The 24,785-nt window shown below is 34.3% G+C and overlaps 1 protein-coding gene across 1 annotated transcript in view; it reads right to left on the bottom strand.

Annotated features, from left to right (window-relative positions):
* The window catches only part of C6 (complement C6), an 89,047-nt gene that overhangs the window by 52,864 nt on the left and 11,398 nt on the right, over positions 1-24,785 (bottom strand). The window contains exons 2-7 of the mRNA XM_026410245.2: positions 20,757-20,919; positions 18,694-18,850; positions 17,273-17,417; positions 10,464-10,605; positions 3,752-3,890; positions 967-1,167 (exon numbers count right to left, since the gene is read on the bottom strand). Of these exons, the coding sequence (XP_026266030.2) occupies positions 967-1,167; positions 3,752-3,890; positions 10,464-10,605; positions 17,273-17,417; positions 18,694-18,850; positions 20,757-20,899 (927 nt within the window). The 5' untranslated portion in view covers positions 20,900-20,919. The remainder of the gene's footprint in view (positions 1-966; positions 1,168-3,751; positions 3,891-10,463; positions 10,606-17,272; positions 17,418-18,693; positions 18,851-20,756; positions 20,920-24,785) is intronic.

Here is a 24,785-nt window from a genome sequence, read left to right as displayed (position 1 = left end):
CACATACATAAAGATACATATATTATATATTACACAAATATAAAATATAGATTATTGTTAGGCACATTGCATTATATGAGAAATCTTTATAAAAGAACCAGAATAAAACACAAACTAATACACATAATATTTTAAAAAATACAAAACAATCTCTAGGAACAGCTTAGAATGTGTAGGTTTTTAACTACTTCAATAAAGCTATGGTATTGGAAGCCTATGAACAAGAAAGCAAATGTACCCTCAAGAAAAGAGTTAGGGGACTGGGGTTGTGGCTTAGCAGTAGAGCCCTTGCCTAGCACATGCTAGTTGCTGGGTTAGGTCCTAGGCACCCCATAAAAAATAAGTAAATAATATAATAAAAACATACTTAAAAAAAAGAGTGGGGTCAGTACCCTAGAACTTAAAAGTAGAGTAGAAGTTCTAAAATGACCAAAAAGACAAATGGGAATAGATAAAAATGTGAAAAAACAGAAAAAGTAAGAAAACTAAAATATATACACTGTGTTCAAACACAGTGAGATGAAAAAAAAAATTAAAAATGGAAAGAGTATGATCAAATGTTTCAGCGAGTACACTAATGTAACTTGGCTGAATTTCCCTAATAAAGGCTTGAGATTTTTATGTTCCACAAAAAGACAAAGTTTTCTTACATGTGATTTATAAGAGAAACACATCTATAATGACATAATGAAGAAAATAGAAAACAAAAACACAATCAAATGTTAAAAGGAAGCATTCATCTATCTATCTATCTATCTATCTATCTATCATCTATCTATCATAGATATATCTTCTGTAACTTTTAAAGTGGTATTTACAAAGCAAAACAAAAAGGACATCTATTGAGGTGTGTGTTAGAAATTCAACTGTTAGGATATAAAAACTCTCCCCTTTTTGCACCTGATTGCTTTCATTGGTGTTAATTTTTCATGAAAGAATGAATAGATAAGAAAAGATTTTTATTACCTTTGTTTTGGAGGCCTGAATGGCTTGTTTGAAGCCTGAGTTATGTTGGACATTTTTACTTTTTTGTGAGGAATAAAAAATTGGTACGTAAAAAGAATTCTCCTTTGCCCCTGATGATGAGTCTTGTTGTTTTTCATTTTTTTCAAAATCAATTAAATCCCTGTAGAAATCGGTCTTCAGATCATCTTCTTCAGTTTGTACCTGAGAAATGATCCATATGAAGTAAAGTATAACATGGGAAATGTTAAAGCTGCTTGTGAATATCAAATGCAATGATCACTCATTCATTTGTGCATTCAACGTGCATTCATTGAAGACTCATTGTTAGAGGACAAGGAATAATGTTAGTGCTTACATTCAGGGAGTTAATTGGGGAGTTAGGGAGAGTGATAACCACAAACACTTAATGCAATGTGGTATGTGTTGTGCTGCCAATCAGATTCCACGGATAAATACAAGATCTGTATTTCCTGAAACGGTGCCTGAACTGGGACTTCATGATAAACAATGAAGGCTAGTTTTAGTCTGTGCCTTTGATTCAGTGTTCAGTGTAACTTAAGGTAACTTTCAGAAAAATAATAACTAGCAAAAGTGGGGAGAGATTCTGTCTGATCCTGCTTTCATTCTACCTGTGTGCTCTTTGCTTTATTGAGATCTTGAACTTTAGTAGTCTACTGGCCATGTTTCTGAAATGGAAGACTATTGATCAATTGGTTCTGCCCGGTGGGTGATTAAATAGTATTACTTGGTTTGAAGTAGGAGTAAGAGGAAAAAAGTACCTGGTGGGACCCACTTGAGCTAAGGGTAGAAAAGTGAATTTCTCAAGAAGAAGTAAAACTATTATGATTATGCAGGTATGAAGAGATAATAGATGAATTTCTAAAATTTCAAAATTGAAGAGTACTTCTTAATGTTAAATATACCTGTCTGATTTGCAATGGAAAAAATCTTGTTTTGAAATACTTAATATTAAGTAAGAGGCACTGAGAGATAAACCACTTGTCACCATTAAATAACTTGCAAAATCAGTTAAGACAAAATAACACAGCTGCAAAAGAGTATAGTTAACAGTAAAATATAGTCAAGAGTTCAGTGTGACTTTTAGATATTGTAGTGTATGCTAGTTCACATTTAAAGAGTTCACAAAGTAAAGCTCTTAGTTAATAACAAAGAAATGAAATTATTTTATTTAAATATATCATTGCTTACATTTTCTTACTATCTCTTTAAAAAACTCAGATTACAAATATTTGGTTTTACAAATTGCTCTCAAGAAGAAAATATATGACACACCAAAGAAAAAGATGTTAGTGTGTCAACAGGGAGCACTGGGCATCTTGAACAAAAACTCAGAGAAAATCTGACTGTATGTATTATGGTGGGGCAGGAGGGACTACACATGAGCAGTAGTGAAAAATTAGACTGGGACATTGGAGCCAGATTTTGTATGCCCTCCAAAAGTATTTGGATTTTATTCTAAAGGCAAGAATTTGTATATTATAATATTATGAGTTCTTAATAAATATGAAGTAAATGAGTGAAATATTCAGAGTGCCCATTTTGCAAAGATTGTGTTGCAAAGATATTGAGGAGGAAAATTTAACAGAAGTCATTGATCAAACAGATGTGGGGAAGAGAAGAAGGAACAGACAGTGTAGATGATGGGTATGCTACTTTGTAAAGGGAATAGAGAAATCCAGGGCCACTTTTGAAAGGAGGTGCAAGAAATAGCAGGTAGGTACATTAAAAAAAATGTTGTATTTTGAAAGTGAGCTTATGAGCTGGTTGTTTAGGAACTAGAAAGATTCTTCCAGTAGAGTAACATTATATATAAATGTTTACCTTTTATCTCTGTCTGCAAATCCTGTTGAATATAATGCATCTTAATAGTAGTATCATTCGTCTTCCCAGAGGTATTTAAATATGACAGTAGAGCCCCACACCTTCCCAAAATTCATTTATGTATATTAGATGATTTTAAATTGAGTGTATCAAATTTAAAAATGCCTGTATTTACATGTATAAGAAGGTCTCTTTAAAGGAAGGGTTGAATGACTGCTTGGTGAACGCATACTGTCAAAAACTACAGTTGGATCTTTTGAGACTTTCTCCACTATGTCACATTTATATGCATGGATTTCACGATTAAAATCATGTATTTTCTGTTTCACTTAACACAAGTTAAGTAGTTTGCTCACCTTAGCATAACAAGTATGGAGCATTTACATGTGAAGCACTGGGGTAGATTCTGAGAACAGGCAGTTGCTACAGGCAGTAGCTCATTGCTACTTTGAAAAACAAGCAAAAACAACCAAACCAACTAATACAATAGAAAGGAAGGTAAGCAGAATTAGTTTATCATACTTGGATTACTCCTGACTTTTCTTGGGTTCCCAACACTTTCTTACGTCTAAATGTCATTGTTATAGAAGAAAACTAGATATGATATGAGAAAATTTGGAATAAATTGAGCCTTTTATCTATGTGAGATATGCTAGAGGTCTATGTTTACTGGAGAAAAGATGAATTTTAATCAGGGAAACCTGGACTTCTAATCCACTTCTTTCTATAGTTTATTTAAATTTAGATGTCTTAGATTTTTTCATCTGTAAATTTACCATAACACTAACCTCATTGGGTTATGGAACAATTAAATACACACACATAATAGGCAATTTAAAATTGTTCGCTATCTTTCTATTCTGTTCATTTCTCACTAATTTTTCATTATAATTTTAGTTTGTAATCATGGTGGTGGAGCTGCCACCATGATAGACTAGCATACCTGAAAGTTGACACTTTCCAGATTGGCCGGAACACGGTATGGATTACTTGCTCTACTGCTTTTGACAGTCTTACATATTCCTCCAGTGAAAGAGTTATCGAGGACTTCTCCTCTGGGCTCTCCTGCCAGAAAGTGAAACCTAGAAACAAAGTAATTTTCAAAAATTCAATAGATGTAAACCAATCTTTAAAATTTACCTTACTTATATGAAAGAAATTTCTTTTCCTGGACAATTTTGACTCATGACAAATGACTGGAAGAAAAACCCATTTTTTTCTAATCCATGGTGAAGCATCCAAAGAGGGATAAAAGCTCAAACTCTGTCCCATGACTCAATAAAATTCTCTTTTTTTTTCTAGATTTTCAATATAAAATAAAAACTGAATTCATAATTTTTTATGACTTAAAAAGCCAGTGCAAATTTTGTAATCAGATTATAAAATAATGAGTATCATCTGGGGCCACTCCCTTCAGTATACTACAATAAAGGAATTCTTAGAGAGGGGTAGTAATGAGATAGTAATATCAACATGGTAATGAAATTAGAATAAATTATTATTCTTATCAATTGCTCATTATCATATTTAAGATTTATTTGACAAACGCTTATAGTAATTGCTTTGCAAATATTAACTCATTTGATATGTATTATAACCATATGATATACATATACATATACGATTATTACAATCATTTTACAGATGAAGAATTGAGGCACAAAGAGGTTAATTAACTCAGCACAAATTTAAGAAGTTTAATTCAATCACACATTTAAGAAGTTCTTTTTGATAGATGAAAAACTTCTTCAAGATGCTACTATTTTTTCAGATTCATAGAGATTGTAAAATGCATTCTGTAAAATAAATAGTTTTTGTCAAAAAGTGTAGTAAATGTATTATGTAGTGATAAATATATCTTCTGTCATGCCAAAGCCTTTAAAAATATGAATTTTCTGTTTTCAAATACATTTGATGAGATAACCTTGTATTTCATAGAGCATATAACATAGTTAGAGAATACCTTCGGGAAATTCCATGTAGCAGAGGAATATCCCTCCCGGCCTCCCTCCTTCATGATCCATAGGTACATCTGTCTGTTCTGGTGGTGGTGGGGTACTTGAGAGGACTCAAGAAGGTCATCTACCACCTACATGTCTATTTATTTTGTACATCTATAACATTAACTCAAAAGGCAAAATGAACTGAACAGATTTCACCCCTCTCAGAGGCTGCAATATTATCTTCCATAACTACCTTACAGAGGTGAGAAAAGACAGACTCACCTGGTTGGGAAGACATCAAGAAGTTAGGTCACTAGATGAGACTTTGTGATCTTTTATTACACATTTGGATTTAAAGTAAAAAATTCAATCAATTATTTAGACACTTAATCTAATCAACTAACAGCACCATTCTACCCAAGAAATGCAGGGATAATTTTTGAAGTTGTAAATTAATGTTCAAAATAAATTATTGGCTGATAAAAGTGCTTGTGAATTCTCAACTAATATAATTACATTGATGTAAACACACACAAAGAATTTAAAGTTCTTAAAATAAAAACTACAGTGAGATATCATTTTAATCTAGTTCTAATGGCGATTATAAAAAAAGACAAAAATAACAAATGCTAGCAAGGCTATAGAGAAAGGAGAACTCATATATGTTGTTCGTGGGAATGTACATTAGCACAACCATTATGAAAAACAATATGGAGCTTCCTGAAAAAACTAGAAATAGAACTATCACATCATAAATCAATCCCATTGTGGAGTATATATTTAAAGGAATTGAAATAGTGTGTCAAAGAAATACTGCAGTCACATGTTTATTGGAGTCCCATTCATAATAGAAAATATATAGAATCAACTCATGTGTCTACAGACAGATGAGTGAACAAAGAAAATATGGTACATTTGCACAAGGGAATATTATTCAGCCACAAGAGTAAAATTCTGTCATTTGCAGAAACATGGGCAGAACTGAAGGCTATCATGTTAAGCAAAATAAGCAGGCACAGAAAGGCAAATGCCACGTGTTCTAATTTGTATGGGGATGCCAAAGTTGATGTCAAAGAAGGAGAAACTAGAATAGCTGTCACCAGAGCCTAGGAGGACAGAGGGATGGAGAAAGGATGGTTAATGAGTCCAGGAGTATGGTGGTATAGAAGAAATGGCTTTTAATGTTCTATAGCACAATATGGTAACTATGATTAGCAACAATTAATTGAATATTTCAAAATACCAGAGAAGATTTTGAGTATTCCTAGCCTAAAAAATTGTTATATGTCTGAGATGATAGACAGGCCAATTACCCAGATCTGATTAATACACAGTGTATGTGTGTACTGAAATTCCACAATATACATCATAAATTGAATTACTATTCAAAATATTGAATATTAAAAAATCAAATATATTTCTATATAATAGTGATGAACATGTCAATAATAAAATTAAGAAAAAAAATTCTATTTATAATAGTATCTAAAAGAAATAAAATCCCAGGGATGTATTTTTAAAATGTAGCCTAAAACCTATATACTTAAAAGTATGAAAAACTGTTGAAAGATACTAAATAGGATTTCAATAAATAAAAAGACATTGCATATTCATGGGATAAAAGATTTTAGTTAAAATGGAAGTTCTTCCCATATTGACCTACAGATTCAAAATATTACCTATCAAAATCCAAATTGCCTTTATTTTCTAAAAATTGATAAGCTAATCTTAAAATTCAACTGAAAATAAAGGAGATCCAGGATAGCCAAAACAATCTTGAGAAAGAAGGGCTAATTTTGAGGAAACACATTTCCTGGTAGAAAGATTGCTTTAAAGCCAGAGTAATCATGAGAGTGTGGTACTAGAGTAAGGACAGACATATTAATCAATAGGGAAGATTAAGAGTCCAGAAATAAATCCACATCTTTAGTCAGTTGATTTTCAACAAGAGTGCCAAGAAAACTTGATGAGGCAAAACTGATTTTTAACAAAGAGTGGTGGGACAGCTTGAAAGTCATATCAAGTCATAAATGAAGTTGGAACCTTTCTCATATGATATGGAAAATTCATTCAAACTAGATCAGAAACTTAAATTTTAGAGTTAAAACTACAGAATTCTTAGAAGTAAACATAGGATTAAATCTTTGTGAACTTAGATTGAAGAAGGCCTTCTCAGATATGACACCAAATGCACATACTACAAAAGAAGAAATTAATATATTGAACTTTATCAGAATTGAACAATTTTGTGATTCAAAGACACCTTTAAGAAAGTGAAAAGACAACTCACAGTGAGGGAAAGTATTCGTAAATCATATGTCTGCTGAGTATCTTGTATTCAAAATAGATAAAATCTCTTAGAAACCAATAATAAAAAATCAAATTATTCAGTTAAAAATTGGGTAAGGGATCAGAAAACTAAATATTTCTTTAAAGAAGACATGTAAATTGCCAAAGAGTACATGAAAAGACGATCAATGTTATTAGTTATTCAAGAAATACAAACCAAAACCACAATGTGAGGTAGCATTTCACAGCATTTTGATTACATGGCTGTCATCAAAAAGATGGATGAAAACAAACTGTGGTGGAGATTTGGAGAAATAGATTTCAATCAAGCATAACTAGTGTGAATGTAAAATGATGCAACCATTTTGGAAAAAGGTGCAGAGGGTTTTTTTAGGGGCACATGTGTGTGGAGGAATACCGGTATGAAAATATTCTAAAATAATATTGTGATAGTTACATATGTCTTTGATTACACTAAGCACTATTGAATTTTATACTTTAAATGGCTGAATTGTATAATATGTGCATCATAAATTACTTTTTTTTAAAAAAAAAAAAGAACGATTCTTGTGTGTTCTCCAAGATGCACCTCACAATTCAGGAACTGCAAGCACAACGTGAGATGTGCTTTCATTCATATTTGAATTTCTATCACTGGGTGTTTGAAGGAGAAAGTATGGGAAATTGATCTGGGGAGAACTTTCCAAACTGCTTATATTCACATGACAGACACAAGTGTGCTTGAGACTCATTTTTTTGCATTTTCTAAGTTAAGAGGAATTGATGTGGAAAAAAGAACTCTTGGTCTTATAAGGCCTCATACTATGTACTTCTGTTTGTTATTTGAGGAAAGTGGCTCCCAGGTTGGGGGGAATCTATGAAGCTAGCAGCCACCTGCAGAGAGTCTGGAGATAGGATTCTGATGAAGGAGGCTCCATCAGGGCATGCCCATGGAATCTTTGGGGAGCAAAGCTAACTATGGAACAGTTTTTAGCTTCAATCTTGCCCTCCCCTCTGAGATGTTTATATCGACTTTAAATATTTTCATGTTTCAAATACATAGTGACATGTAATACCTTTTCTTTCTCAAGTGCTTTTATTTCATTTTCTTTGCCTGTTATACTTTGTAACTTTTTTAGTTTTTGTTTTTGTCTGAGCTGGGGATTGAATGCAGGGCCTTGCAAATGTTAGGCAAGGGTTTTACTACTAATTAAAAATATATAAACTAAAATTATACATATATAAACATGCATATTTACACATACACACACACACAGGAATATGTGTACATTTATATTTGCACCTTGAATGAGCCTGATAAAAAAACAAACAGCATACTATTATTGCCAGATTCTTAATTCAGATGTAGGACCTGGTGACTAATATGGCAATGTAGGGATTTTGGCATATTTTGTTAAAATTTTTCTTGGAGTGATGTCATTGTATAAAAGGAACAGCCACCTTAGGATATCTTTTGTGGATTGAAATGTGCGCGGGCAGGGCAGGAGAGGAGGCAAAGATTCTAAGGCCAGCAGATGAGAAAGAAATTACAGCAAGCAATTCTTAATTCTCAGTCCCTACAGAGCAAGGAGAGGACTGGCTGTCCCTGAGCCAGCAGTTTTTGCTCATTTCTGAGAATCCTTGGGACAACTTCTCAGGTTGGCAGAAGGCCACACAGTCCTCCTGCCAAAGTACACATAGCATGTGGTCCTTCCCATCTGTCACTGCAGAGTCTAGACCCACAGAACAAGAGGTAAGTCTGTAATGTCTCCTTTCACCAGTAAGAATATTAGAGAATGTGATTATTAGTAGGAGTTTTTGGCTGAGGATTTCTTCAGAGAAAGGAAAAGAAGGAAATCATTTCTACACATTGATTTTTTTTTTTTTAAAAAAAGGTCTGTTGACGTGCTCTCAGTGAAATCAGCAGTAATTAGAAACTCTTAGAACAGAAACTCAAAATCAGTTTGTAACCTTCCAAAATACAGATGAGAAAACTGAGGCCCAGAGATGTTAAGTAACTTGGCTGTGATGTAGTGAGTTGCTGGAGCACCAGGCCTACAACCCAGCTCCTCTTACTTCCATACTAATATCTTTTCTTTACTGGTGCCTCTGAGTTTGGTCAATGGCTTCTGGCTTTTATTCTAAATCAAAAGAGGTTATATTTACAGTTGTGGCTGTTTGTTCTTCAGGCCTCAAGATTTCATATTATGCAACTCTGGCAACATAAGTGAAGACTTACATTTTTAAAGTCCAGTATGAAGCAATAGATGCTGATAGCAGCCTGCCCTCTAGCCCAAATGGAAAGGGGGAATGGAGGGTACTGGAGACTGACCTTACTGATTTTTTTTTTTAATGATTCAAACTAAGGCTCAACTCTTCCGTTTCCCCTGATTTCTCTTTTATCTCCTAAACTCTCCCAAGGTACTGGCTCAGCCTAATGAATTTGGAAATTCTTGCTAAACTCCCAATGCCCTTCATGACTGAATATTCCTGAAACAGGAAAATTAGAATTTCAGGGCTCTATTCAAACACAGGGCTGTGTGGTCTCTTGAGGATTTTCCCAGTGTTTTTCTGTCTTTAAGCAGATTTTTTTCCTGAATCAGCACGAAATGAAAGAAATAATAACCTGAAATTTGAAGTCTGGATTTGAATCCTGTTTTCACCATTTACTACTTGGTAGATTTGAAACATTACCATATGGTCTCAACTTCTGTCTTTAGACTATATAGGCCTATCTATGCATCCCTAGTCATATTCATAAAAATTTTACTCTTACTTTTTTTTTCTTTCATATTTTCTGTTTTCCCCACTCCTTTCTTTCTGCCTTTGTCTCCTATTATTGACTCTTGGGCTTGCTTCTTATACCAAAGGACTGACTATACTTCTCTCCTAATTATGAGTGAGTGACCTCAACACACTCACTCATAATTCTGCAATCTCATCATGGTGAACCTGCTGTAGAGATCATGTTCCATAGAAATAGAATTTTCAATAGGTTCAGAATTTTCTTTTCATTCAGACTTTTCTGATACCCTCCTTCTCAATTTGCTCCTAGTATTTTTAAGTGGTTACTTATCTATTCAAGACCTAGTCCGAAGATTCCATGCTGGTGACTCCTAGACTGGCTTGCCTCCAGCTAACCTACCTGATCCATAAAAGGGCTTTCAGAGGCATGTGTGAGAATTAGAACAAGAAAAAGAACCCATGACATTTCTAAATTATTTTATACCCTAGCAGTGAGGATCGGGACCACATGCTGCCTGAACGTGATAGATAACACAGTATCAGACGGGACTGGTGGAAATTGTAAGAAGTTAATGAGGAAGATGGCTCATGATGTGGCTCTCTGTTGCACTGCTGCCTCTAGCTCACTCATTCTGAGACACCTTTCCCCCAAATGATAAAAAAAAAACTGTTACATACCCAGCGCCCATCAGCTCTACACTGGGGATGGGATTATACTTCCGTGGGCATACCGCCTTTGTTATTCCACAGTCCCTTTCATCTGAATTATCTCCACAGTCATTTTCTCCATTGCATTCTAACTTGCTGGCAATACATCGCCCTGGTCAAGGAAAGCACACAACAGTGTTGTAACACATTCACATTTAAGAAAGTGTACTAAGTTGAGACACAAACATTTTACAGTTTTTATTACTTTTCATAACAGTTTAGTATGGAAAGGGAGTGCTAAACTGATATTTTCCCTTAGATTTTGAGTCTATACGAGTCACCATAGAATGATTTAGTTGCTGACAGTTCTCATTATTTTTTAAAAGAAAAGTAATTCTGCAATCTCATCATGCTGAACCTGCTGTAGAGATCATGCTCTATAGAAATAGAATTTCCCGTAGGTTCAGAATTTTCTTTTCATTCAGATGATAAGGCTGGGCCCCTGGGTTTTTTGTTTCTTTTGTTTTGGTATCCAGGGGATTTTACCATTAAGCCACACCCTGAGCCCTTTTTATTTATTTTGAGACAGGGTTTCAACAAGTTGCTATATTGCTGTGGCTGACCTTGAACTTGCCATTCTTCTGCCTCAGTCTCCCAAGTTGCTGAGATTACAGGTGTGCACCACCACATCTGGCTTGAGTCCTTTTTATTGAAAAAAATATTATTTTACACTCACTCACTCACTCACTCTACTGGTACCAAGAATAACATGGCTGAGTCTCTAAAGATTTATGTCAAACAAAAGAAGGCACACATAAGAGTCAAGCTGTATAATTCCTGTATGATTTTCAAGAACAAGAATAAGGTGAGGTATTGACTAGAAGGAAGAGGGGAAATTTTTGAGGATATGGAAACTTTCAAAATCTTCACTGGGGGTTGTTTATATGGTGGTAAAAAAATGTGTACACATTTGTTAAAATCAAACTGCACACTTGGGATCTGTGTGTTTTAAATAAGTCACTATTTCACTGTAAATTGTTATTTATTTGATAAAACAGACTTGCTATATATTTTCCTAGATATAATTACTGTATATAATTGTTTTTATACATGTAACTTATAATCTGAAATTATATTTTTGGACAATTTAAGTGCCACAGTAACAAAGTAAGTGCTGAGGCAGCAAGTTACCTGAGTGAGTTTGACAAATAATACAAACTTCATGAACTCAGATAATTTCCTTCCCTTTTTGTCTTGCTGACTTTCATAAGGATCCTTGAAATATGTGAGTAACGGCATATTGTGCAAATTAAAATGCCTTGGCTATAATGACAGCCCTCCTTCCTATCCTTTAGTCTCTTGCTTTGTGTACCATTGTTACTGGTATCACTGGCAAAAATTAAATGCCTTACTCATGATTATCTGGTTGACTAGTTTAAATGGTGATTGGAATCTCACTACAGCTATGCATTACTCTTTTGACTAAAATGGTTAGGGAAATTGGGTATTCTGTTCAATCAAATTTTTGAAATATTTTTCCTTATTTTACTAGCATGATATATTGAGGTCTAATTGATTTATATGTTGTTAGAGCCAGTTTTCTGAAGATTTTTTTTTTATCCACAATCAAGAGGGATATTGTTTTATAATTTTCTTATGACACTTCTGCTTGGCATAGTGGTATGAATTCGGATATGTTCCTGTCTCTTTAAAAAGCATTTTTAGTAGTACATTATAGTTACACATAATAGTGGGTTCATTTTGATATAATAATATATGCATGAAATGTTGCTGCATTTCAGTTCCCAGTGCCTCTTTTCCCTCCCCTTTCCAACTTCCTATTCCTCATCCTCTACTCCACTGTTCTACCATTTATTATTTATTTATTTATTTATTTATTTTTAATTGGTGATTTACAGATATACATAAAGGTGGAATTTACTGTTATATTAATATATGAACAGAGTACAATTTGGCCAGTTTTATTCTGCAGATTCTCTCTTTTCCCATTGTTCCTGCCTCCCCCTTAACCCACTTCCTCTACTCCTCTGATCTTCCTTCTATTTTAATGGGATTCCCTGAGCATCTTTTCCCCCTCATTTTGGTCTAGCTTCTACACATGAGAGAAAATATTTGGATCCTTAATTTTTGGGTCTGCCTTATTTTACTTAGCATGATATTCTCTAGTTTCATCCATTTACAAGAAAATGCCACAATTTCATTCTTTATGGCTGAATAAAACTGCATTTTGAATATCTACAACATTTTCTTTATCCATTTATCTGTTGATGGGCACCTGGGCTGGTTCCATGACTGGGCTATTGTGAAGTGAGCTGCCATAAACATTGATATGCCTATAGCCTATATCACTATAGTATTCTGGGTTTAGGTTTTTTTTTTTTTTTTTTTTAATAAATACCAAGGAGTGGGATAGCTGGGGTTCCTCAAAAAGCACTTAGTTTCAAGTCTTTTATTTAGTAATCTTCACATAAAAAGTAGGGTGTAATGAAAATAATTATCTTCCTTTGATTATTCAAGATCTTGCATTGTGTCCAGACCATTATTATAATTATACCTGCAAGAAGCATAATAATACAAAAATGAAAATGTAGATGAAATTGAATTTCTGTCAATCTCAAGCTATAACCTGGAAGAGGTGTCTAAAACACACACACACACAAAAAAAACAATGTATCTTTAATTTGCTTTAAAGGAAAGAACAGAATGGATGATTTAATTTGAAACAGAGATGATTCCATTTGAAAAATGAATCTACATTACATTTAAAATTTTTTTGAACCTGGCACTTACAAATTTAAGAAGAATCTAATTTTTGGTATAGTTTCACCTTATAAAAGCATGATATTTTATTAAGAAGAAGTCAGGATACTCATGCAGGTTATGTTTGTTATTAGCCTAGCTTTGTACTTAGGGCATAGGATACAGGAGAATATAAGCAAATCTATTCATTTGATATTGAAAGGGGCCAATTAGCAAGTATAGGAATGAAAGAAAGATGATACCTTGATGAGGACCAGAACCAAGTTAAGATGGCGCCTGGCAGTATGTTAGGAGGAGTGGTTTCTGAGTAATGCCAGCGAGCCATTAAGATGATAGAGATTCCTTAATGACTGATTGCTGTGTCTAGGTTATGTCAATTCAGTTAAGCTGTGTGTAATCATTAAGATGATGAGGATTCCTTATTGGTTGACTGCTGTATCTAGTTTATGTTAATTAAGATAAGCTGTGTGTAATTAGTTAAGTATATATACCTCTGCTGTCCTGCAAAAAAGCGGCTTTCACTGTATCAATCTTCACAAGTTGCTCATCACCCCTCGGTTAGTTTGCCCAGCCAGACTGCGGCAATACCTCTTGAGTGATGTTTAGGAATATGTGACGGCAGTAATATAGTCCTAGTGGGACATAGCTGAGAATAATACTCAGTGGAATACAACACAGAAAGGAACCAATATTCTAAGTCACAAATATATCTTATAGGCAGGGAAAGACGAAGGGCAGTTTTAATATTGCAGGATTCATAGAGTTAGTATATTTTAGCTAGCACGTGCACATACAGCCTTCTTAATATGTGAGAATTAGGTTTCAAGACTCTGTGTTAATGCCTGAAATTTCTGATAGTGTCAAATCCTATATATTAACTATGATAGTGTCAAATCCTATACATTAACTAAAGTGCCTTTTACATCTTAACTAAACAGCTAACACACACTGTGACGATAACTTTGGCAATTTGAGGTCTGAAAGCCAAATCAGCACACGTTTCTTTTTCCTGCTTCATAATTTGATCGATAGTAGATTCAGTCTTATCCTAGATCTTAGCGACCTCAGCTTACTATTTTAAAATGTTCTTTAAGTCAAGAACTTTTGCCTTTTCACTTAAAGGAAGCACTTTATGGTTTCTCTTTGACATATCTGAATTTCCACCACTACTGTAGAGCTTTGGAGTACATTATTAATGATTTAGTAAACACAAGCATTGCCACAAGTTGGTAGTTGATCTGATAACTGAAACTAATGGGTGGGTAGTGTATACAGTGTGAATATACTAGACAGAGGGAAGATTCATGTCCCGGACAGGACAAAATGTAATGGCACAAGATTTCATCACTCTATTCAGAATAAAATGTAATTGTGCAATTTAAAATTTAAAAATTGTTTTTTTCTTTAAATTTTCCTTTAGTATTTTTGGACTGTGGTTGACCATGGGAAACTAAAACCATGAAAGTGAAACTGTGGGTAGGGGGTGATTACTGTATATACTGACCCTTGGAAATATGCAATCCTTTAGATGTTGTTCAGGTGTTTCCTGCCTACTTGAACTAATTTCTGTTACTGCAATACCAGGGTTGTTTTATTTTGTTCTGTTTTATCAATAGCTATGAACATATTGCTGGTCAATCGAAAACCTGCTATACTTGCACTGTTTTTTTTTTTTTTTTAAATCAGTGTAAATTCTCTAATCTTTTATGCTTAAAATTAGGGCTTTGAGAGAGAAGTGCTCACAGGGCATGGGAATTAGTCTTATGAAGAATTCTCAAAATCCATGTGTACATTAAAATAATATATTTAATCTTGGGGACTCTTGGGATAGTCTGTACAGTGATTATGAGGGAAGAAATAAAACAAGGTGAGTCTGTTTAACATAGAGTATTAGTTTTAACTAATTCTTGTTAAGTGAGGGCCAAATAACATCAAGTCAGGCAAACAATTGTCCATCCAAACCCTCATTCTCATCCCCAGTGGCATTAGTGGGTTTTTAAAAGGACCATACAACAGCATATCACCTACAATGGAATAGTTAAAGACAAAAAGCCATGGAATCTCTAAATCAGAAAGGATATCAACCAAACCTGTGCTGGGGGCTAACCAGTCAGTGGATGGACTGTGGGGACATCTAAAAGCTCTGGGTAAATGGGTCTGGACAGGGGAGCTCTGGGTGTTATCTGCTTACCAAATACTACAGACATGAAATAATGCAGGGTTTGGAGTTGTGTATGTATGTGTGTGTGTGTGTGTGTGTGTGTGTGTATGTGTGTGTGTGTTTTCCATCAAAAATGTCTATGGACATTTAACTGATGAATTGGAAACTAGATGTACTTACACGGCTAACTTTTCTGAAATCAGTCATTGTGTCCCAGTGATTCATGGATAAATCAAAAGCCTTCTCAAGCTTGTGAATATTTTTGGCTTATTAAAAACTCTTTTGTAATGAATTTCATAACATCTACTGAAATAAAGGAGCCTTTTCTGGTTATTTGTTGCAAAAACCATCTTTACAGTTTCAAATAGTTGTAATTCAGTTCTAAATCTTGATTTTAACTCAATTTGTCGCATCATTCCAAAATGTGGGATGATCTGGAAACATGTATGAAAGTTTCAATATGGTACATGATGTACAATATAATTATTGGGGCTGGGATTGTGGTTCAGTGGTAGAGCGCTTGCCTAGCACGTGTGAGGCAGTGGGTTCCATCCTCAGCAACACATAAAAATAAATAAATAAAATAAAGGCATTATGTCCATAAAACAACTTAAAAAATAAAAAGATAATTATTCTATCATTATTGTATAACTATAGTTTAATTTAATAATATATATAAACTAGATTATTATTTCCAAATTATTTTAATGCAACTGTGCCAGTTTCACTGAAATATTCACACAGTTGAAACCTGGTTAATATTCTGGATGTAATGCTCTCATCTGTATCACCCTCAGCCATTGTCATTAAAATTTTGTTTGTTTTTTTCTCTTCAAGTCAATTTGTGACATGACCTTATTCATGTAGACATGATGTATATTTCCCTACCCAAATCCCACTCTCATTTCCCAGAATTGGGGTAGCATAAAGGGAAAGTGTGACATCAGAATTTCTGCCTGACATCCAGAAATGTTGGCAAAGCTAAAGGCAAGAGGCAGGGACTATTAAGCAGGCGATGGGGGTTGTGTGGGGGAGGGTTAGTTCCAAGCTCTTGAGTAAATTTTCTAAGGAATTTGAAATTTGCTATCTTGTTATAAATACTTTACTTTTCAGTAGATCCCAGAGTACATAGAAATGATAGAGAGTTCATTCATCTGAAATCTAATTTAGTTGTAACTTCACATTGACTATTTAGACAGGATGTCAGTGAACGAGGGCTCATGTGCTAACACTGACCTGTTTCTGTATAAACTTTTAATGGAGCATGGCCATGCTCATTTGTTTATATACTGTCAAGGACAGCTTTGGTACTATAGTGCCAGGTAGCAAGATAGACCATATGGCCTACAAAAGCTAAAATATTTGCCATCTGGTCCTTTACTGAAAAGTTTGCAGAAATCTGATATAGAATATTCAAAATGGTAACCATTAAAGAGCTGTTAATTAACAAAAGAATACATAAGATTAATATAATCCAGATTTGATTATAATATGATACTTAGATATCAGATTTCTTGCATGTGAAGAGGATTGGACTTGTAGATAATGTTACCATCATTCAAATCATTTTCATCTTGTCTTCTGGAATTTCCTTTGAGTCAATCTAGAAAATTTGCTACATCATTTCAAGTCATCCCTCTAACATATTTCAATATTATTGTCTTAATAAACTATTAATATTTTTAAATCTGTTACCTCTTTTCAATTATTCTTACATACAGTTGTGTTTATTAATAGCCAATTTTTAAAAAAATGTGCCTTTATTTTTTTCCCATTCTTCTCTCTCTAGGGGCCTTAGCACCACTACTTGGTAAACAAGTAGTCAGTTGTACTAGCTTTGATTTAGTCAGGTCATTTTTTTTTTATGGCGACTGAACATTTTACAAAAGTACATTACCACTGTCACAGCGGAATTTATTCTTGCAGTCAGTCTCTTCAATTTGGCAGAGCTTAGATGGAATGCATGGTTGGAAGGTCACCAGGGGCTCTGTACATGGTTGTCCCTCAAATTGACTAGGACGCAAGACAGATCTAACTTTAGTCTAAAAGGAAAGGAGAAAAATGTAAGTAACTTCAAGGCAGGACGGTCAAAATGCATCTAAATGCATTTCCAATTACAGTGGTGATTCTTCCTGTGGTAGTGTTTCCTAAGTTTTATTAGCAATTCCTGCAGTTTCATTATTGTGCATATTTAGGGAAACCACTACTTTCTTGGACCTCAGTTTCCCGATGTGTAAAATGTAGAAGTGGGGCAAAATGATTTCTAAAGCTTCCTTTAAGTCTGAAATCATAATTCTAAATTGCATCAACATCAAATGTTTACTGAGCATCTCTTGAGCACAGTAAATTCTTCCAAGCAATAACAATAGTCCTTCTATATCTCAAAGACTTTGTGAGGTGAGAGATATGAAAGGATTTTGAGGTTCTTTTTGCATAAGGAAGTCACCATGGAAACTAAGGTTGACACAATCTCCACACTTTAAAAGGATTTTAAATGGTGAGTAGTTAGATGGAGAGTCAGGGAAGGATAGAAATATGACAAGATTAACAACTATTGACTTTGACAATGGAAAAGTTCAAGTTCAAAATGTAGCTGCTTCATTAATTAATGGTATATATTCTTGGGCAACTTATTTAACCCTTAATGAGCTATAACTTACTCTTCTATAAAATGGGTAGAAAAATATTACGTGATGTGAAGTTTGAATAAAGTGGTACATGTAAGGGACCCAGAATAGTTTTTCTCAGAGAATGTGTGCTCCATACATGAGTTTCATTTTCTTCTCTAAAATGTGCATACTCAGCACACATGACCCTGACTGGGTTCACATGGGTCAATGCCCTTACAGGAATGAGCATGAGGTGGGTAAATATTGCAGCTGGGAACAATAAACATAATGGGGGACTTTCCGCTGGGGAGAGGTGATTTAGAGGTAGAGCAAAAAGTCAGGCTTTTGATTCATTCCTCTCGCCTCTGGTTAGTTTGAAGCATTGGACTGGAATCTGTACCTGATTTCTCTTTCAAAATTCTCAAAAGGCAAAGGCAGTGGAATTCAGATATGGATAAAAATAAGAGCAATCCTGGAAGTAGAATTTCCTTTTGGTATTCATAAGACAGCAAGGTATATAAAGTGAATCCCTTCTTCTACTCCCTCCAAAAATAAACTGCTAAATGAAAAAATTCTCCCAGTGGTAGTGGAACAGTTTATCTTTAGAATCTGAAGCAATTTAGTATTTCTATGCTGTTAAACCTATCAGGGATCAGAGAACTACTGGGTTGTGATTCAGATATCCTGGGTGAGTCCAGGCATTACTTACCTGTTTTTGAATACATGGGTCACAGTCTGACCACGGCCCATAATCTCCCAAGAGGCAGTTGATAGGACATGTTTGCAAGTTACATAGCCTGGTCTCCTCTTTGGTACAAAGCTGGTCACATGAGTTATCCCAATAGTAATTATTTACTACTATTTGTCTGCAACAATAAGGAAAAAATTTGCTTAGAGTTATTTACTTTGGCCCTAACTCTGTAAAAAAAAATGTCATTGAACATTACAGAGAATAAAAAAAGAGCAAGTTTTCATGGGAATTTGGGCAGGTTGGCATATTTATGGTTTACACACTAGGAACTCAGATCAGCTCCAGAATTTTTGAGGCCCAGTACAAAATGAAAAAAAAAGAAAAAAAAAGAAAAAAAAAGGGATCTCTTGTTCCAAAGCAAAGAATTTCAAGACAGTGATGACAGATCATGTAGCCAAGCATGAAGCCATTCTAAGCTTGGGGGTTGGGGGTCTGTGCCACTGTACTGGTCACATTCATGAAGCTAGCCTGATAGATCTCCTGGAAAGGACCGGAAGGAAAAGAAAAGAAAGAAGACAGGAAAGAAAATCCCTGTAAATTTCTTAAAAGGTGAAAACAAAATGTGTAAGTACAATGATTCAGACAGGGTCAGGGTAATGTGAGGCTGAAGATCTAAATACAAAGTGACAGGAGAGACATCTTGATTAATGTATGTGAATTCCCCAGATAAAAGGCGTAAGGTATTCAGAGGGAATGACAAAATTAGAGCTGAAAGAGAGAGTGAGAAGCTTGTATGACCATCCAGGAAGGAGTGTGTGATCGAGAGGCACGGCATATATTGTGCTTTATTTGATAAGTAGAGAGGTCCTGAAGGACTCTTGAGTAGAAGAGTATTATAAGCAAATCTTTTTTCATACACTTAGTGAATGATTTATTGGAAGTCAATTGGTACTTTTCATGAGATTCGCACTACATATGTAAAAATAGCTTTCTAAAGTAAGTCTGTAAAATGTGCTATAATAGTTAAAACAGATTAACCATATGCCCTTCTCTCTCAAGTCATGTGAGCATCTCCATGGTACAGAAACATTTAACAGAGTTACAGAAATTATGAGGGGTGGGTAATATGAATTGGTGAAAAGACTAAATACTACATCCTATCAAGTAACAGTTTTCTTGCCATCTTGTGTATGCCAGCAATCAGTGCTGCTCAACTGAGGTCCTGTGAGGCTCAGTTTAATGAGTAGAAAATTCTTTGTAATTAACTTACTCACTGTGAGCAAGCAGAGTTATATGTTGTTTGAAAAAAGCTTGCAAAGCAATTCTGAGTAAGTCAGTCAACTGAAGATATCACACAGATTCTTAATTAACTTTTTTGGTGTCCTTTGTTTTTATAGAGAGAACAAAAGTAGGCTTTGCTCACAATTCACAATAGCCAAACTGTAGAACCAGCCTAAGTGTCCATCAACAGATGAATGAATAAGGAAAATGTTGTATAGACATGATGGGAGCTTTATTCAGCCACAGAGGAAAACGAAATGATGTCATTTACAGGAGGGTGGATGGAAGTTGAAATCATTATGTAAAGCAAAATAAGGTAAATCTAGAAAGTCGGGGGATTGTTATGTTTTCTGTCATATATGGAAGCTAGAGAAGAAAAGGTGAAGAAAGGTCTTAGGAGGAATTTCATGAAAATTGAAGGGAGATCAATAGAATAGAAGAAAAGAACCAAGAGGAGGGAGGAGAAAGGGAAAGGGGAAGAAATGGGGTGTGATGTTGGGCCAAATTATATTGTTACATTGTGTGCATTTACGAATATGTAAACAACAAATCCCGCCAGTATGAAAAACTATAATGCGTTAATAAAAATATGGAAGAATAAAAAAAATACAAATAAAAATACGAAAAAAGTAGGCTTTGTTTTAACTTTATGTGCAAAAGATTTCAAATTCCATTCAAATTTATTAGCTCTTGTTTGAGATATATTTTTCCCTATATCTTAGTGTGGCACCTCTGATACTGTTCTCTCCATCCTCAAGGTCTCCCAGGACACAAAGGAAAACTACATAGCTCACACCTACCTCTGCCTTCTCTGGGTTCCAGAATTGCAGGTTTTTGAGCAACTGGACCACTGAGTCCATGGGTAGTGATCACAGAAGCAGCATTGTGCTCTGTCAATTAGCGCAGTCAGCAGGATGAAATAGAAGGTGAAGTGTCTGGCCATGTCTTGAGAGCCTCCAGGCCCTGGGGTGGAATAATGTAATACATATTCAATATTTGTTGGGGATAACACTACAAGTCATTCTAAGTCACAGACTCAAATGTAATTTTAGGAAACATTTGCATTTTCTACCTTCCTTAAGGCAAGTGAACATACAAATTCATATGTTCATGAGTACAAGTTTGATTTTAAAGATTTTGGGGGAATGGAGATTACCATGGCTATAAGATCCAGTATATTATATTAACTTTCTTTGAACTAGAGTGGTAGAATACAAGATAAAGTATGTAGTAAATATCTGTAACTCATTTCATTCCATAAAATGTTAGAGATTTATGTAATCTTATTTTTTTTCTCAAAGTGACTGCTCAATTTATGTGGGAAGTACCCATAATTACATTTCCGCTTTATGCTTTTTGGGGGACTGGGGAAAGTAGCTTGGGCTACTTCTGTGCATCCTAAAAACCTGCTAAAGAAAGTTCGATGTCTGTCTCCACGATGTATGGAGTCACAGAAGTTATAGCTGGAATGGATCTTCAAAACCTGTAAGTCAAACTCTTTCTCATTATGGAGATGAAAATGAGGTACAAGGAGGAGGAAAAGGATTGAGACAGAATGAGAAGACTTCAAGACTCCTGGTTCTTGGGTGAGGTGCATTCCTTCACTGAATTTCCAGCAACACTAATTATCATGTTAATGGAGCATCAAGCTGCCTGGAGCTCTACAACCCAGGCCACAAGAGAGTTTGATCCATTTATGCCCATGAAAACCTCTACCAGTGGTTCCCTACTATGTGCTCTAGACACATGAGCACCTGTCAATTATTTGCAAAATCATGTATGCCCCCAAATATTGCCAATTGGATCTTCATATAGCTAACAAAATGCAACAGGATTCATACATACATACATATATATACACACATATATGTGTATATATATGTAGATATACATGTTCATAGATATAAATATACACAATATTGCTGGATTAATATAGTGACTCTCAATTCAAAAAGAGTAATGCCATCCACCTAACTTCTTTTTCTCTCATTATCTACAACATTTCTTTCATTATCTACAACATAATACTTTTACCTCTTTTGTAAAGTTTTTGTTAGAATTAAATAAGAAAGCTTAGAACAATCCTTAGCTTAGATTCATCATTCAATAAAAATTAGCTTTTCGAATTAGAAATGAGATTTAGGAGTGTTACAGACTTACAGGATACAAATCAGCATACAAAAAATCAGTAGTTTTCTTATACACCTATAATAAATTTTCTGAAATCAAATCAGGAAAACAATCCCATTCACAATAATACCCCTCCACCCACAAAATAAAGTACCAGAAATAAAATTAATGAAGGATATGAAAAAGCTCTACAATGAAAGTTATAGAATACTGAATAAAGAAATTGAAAAATACACTATAATAAGGAAAGACCTCTTATGTTCATGGATAGGAAGAATTAATATTAAAATGGCCATATTACCAAAAGCAATACACAGATTTAATGCCATCCCCATGAAAATATCAAAGGCATTCTTCATCACAATACCCAATTTCAAATTATATTACAGAATTATAGTGACAAACACTGCATTGTACTGCAGTGTATGTGTAGTCTATTAATGACTCATGAAATCAGTTCTGTGAATCATTTAAAAAAATGAACAACTTTTAAATAAAATAAAATATAAAATATCCAAAAGTTTTGTGTAGACCCTTGGCCTAAATTGTGCATGTTTCAAGGAATTTGGAGGTACATTTTAACATACAAGAAAAGTATTTGATGGAAGGGATAGGATGAGTAGAATATACATTGGCAAAGGGATGATTTGCCACCTTTGCTTGCAGCTGTCACTTAGTGTTCACAGCAAGTATACTGTTGTGCAGTTTAGCTTGATATTAACATGACTCTCAGCGAGACGAAAAATCTGAGATAGTCAACTCAGTTCATGTGCAAATTTCGAGTTCATTTTTTTGGAAAGATGTTACCTATATTCTTTCTTTCTTTGAGTTAGCAGCAATTATTATACTTCATGAGAACTAGAATAAATTACTGTTAAAATGGATCGTTTCTTTATAAAAGTTTCTTTATAAAAAGAAAGAGGATAATGAATGAAATATATAGAAAATGTGTTCTGGATCTGTAATTGTAGAAATTGACAATACTGAGCAAAATATTGACTGTAATCTTCCAACTTCAACTTCATTTGAACCACATTTCAAAAAGGAAAAAGTAAGTACAAAATATTATAATGAAGACTACTTAAAATATGGTTTTATCTAATGTGAAAAACCTTTTGAAAATGACAGACCTCAGTGTGTTATTTGTAATAATATTCTTGCAAATTAAAGTTTAAAACCTTCAAAATTAAAAAGTTATTTAGAAACTCAGCATGCTGAACATATTGATAAGCCTCTTGAATATTTCCAAGGAAGAAAAAAGACATAAAGATATCAACACAATTTTTCTTCATTGGCCTACTGCTAATGGGGAGAAGATCTTATTGTCATCATATTTTCTTGCTAATCAAGAAAAGGTTCAGACAACTGTTGAAGAAAATTGTCCTTCCAGCATGTTTGGTATATTATAATTTTGATGATAATTCAGCTGATAAATTAAAAACTATGTGGAAGACAGTCTAAAGGAAAAGAGAGAAAATTAGTGGGGGTGGGAGGATTCCATCAAAATAGAAGAAAGGTCAGTGGAAGAGAAGGAGGGGGTGAGGGGGAGGGAGGAGAGACAAGAAAAGGGAATAACAAATATGAATATGCCACAGTGAGTCTCAGCATTTTGTACATTCATAATACATTTAAAAAAAAAAAGCTGTAGGAAAATAGCAAAAAGTCAATAGAGTAAAGGAAATAGGGGGATGGAGGAGAGGAAGGTAAGGGGAAGTAATGGAACCTGAAAACAAAACAAAACAAACAAAAAACCTGTACTTAGTGATAACACAATATCTCTTGGAAATTGTACTATTGCAGAACATTTAGAAACAACACTTATTATTTGGTTACAATCTGGTATAAATTTTGCAATCCAGCTGGATGGAAACACTGATATTGGAAGTTACACAGCCCTTCTAGTTTATGTTAGATTTTATGAAGGATTTTTTTGTACCTTTTACATTTAAACTCACATTCAAGTGAATTTGATACAGAAAAATGAAAGCGCATTGTGGGTCAATATAAATTCAACTGGAAAAACTATAAAGTATTACAAGTAGTAGAACAGCAAGAATAACTGGAAAACATAGCAAAGCAATTAAAAAGTTGCTGGGAGTTACTAATAATGGTGCTGTGTGGAATCATTGTTTTATAAATCATGAAGAGAAATTCCAGAGAGTCTCATGGAAGAATTGGAAAATGCAGTAAATGCTTCTTGAGACAGTTTGTTCATAATTGGAACTAATCATATGCATGTATTGCATCATCCCAAAGTTTTTTGGTTTTCTCAAGTGAAAATACTAACCAGGGTTTATGAACTCAGGAATGAGATACAGAACTGTCTGTAATCCTATCATCTTAGGAGTCTGAGGCAGAAGAATAGCAAGTTCAAAGCCAGCCTCAGCAACTTAGCCACACCCTCAGCAACTTAGTAAGACCCTGTCTCAAAATAAAATATAAAAAGGAATGGGGATGTGGCTCAGTGGTTAGGAGTCTCTGGGTTCAATTCCTGGTACCCCTCCCCCCCAAAACAATAATTTAGCAAATTTTTGGGGTAATAAAATTGTCATACTCAAATGATATTTTTGACATTTTTAATAAGGTGAGTTTAAAATTATAGGAGAAAAAAATGATGTATTTCAACATACTGAATATATCCAAGCATTCCAAAAGACATTGTTATGGCATGCAAGGCTTAAAAGCTACTACATGTTCCC

This window comes from Urocitellus parryii, chromosome 1 (genome assembly GCF_045843805.1).
Source record: "Urocitellus parryii isolate mUroPar1 chromosome 1, mUroPar1.hap1, whole genome shotgun sequence".
In the NCBI taxonomy this organism is placed as follows: domain Eukaryota; kingdom Metazoa; phylum Chordata; class Mammalia; order Rodentia; family Sciuridae; genus Urocitellus; species Urocitellus parryii.
This window is presented reverse-complemented; position numbering and strand designations above follow the sequence as displayed.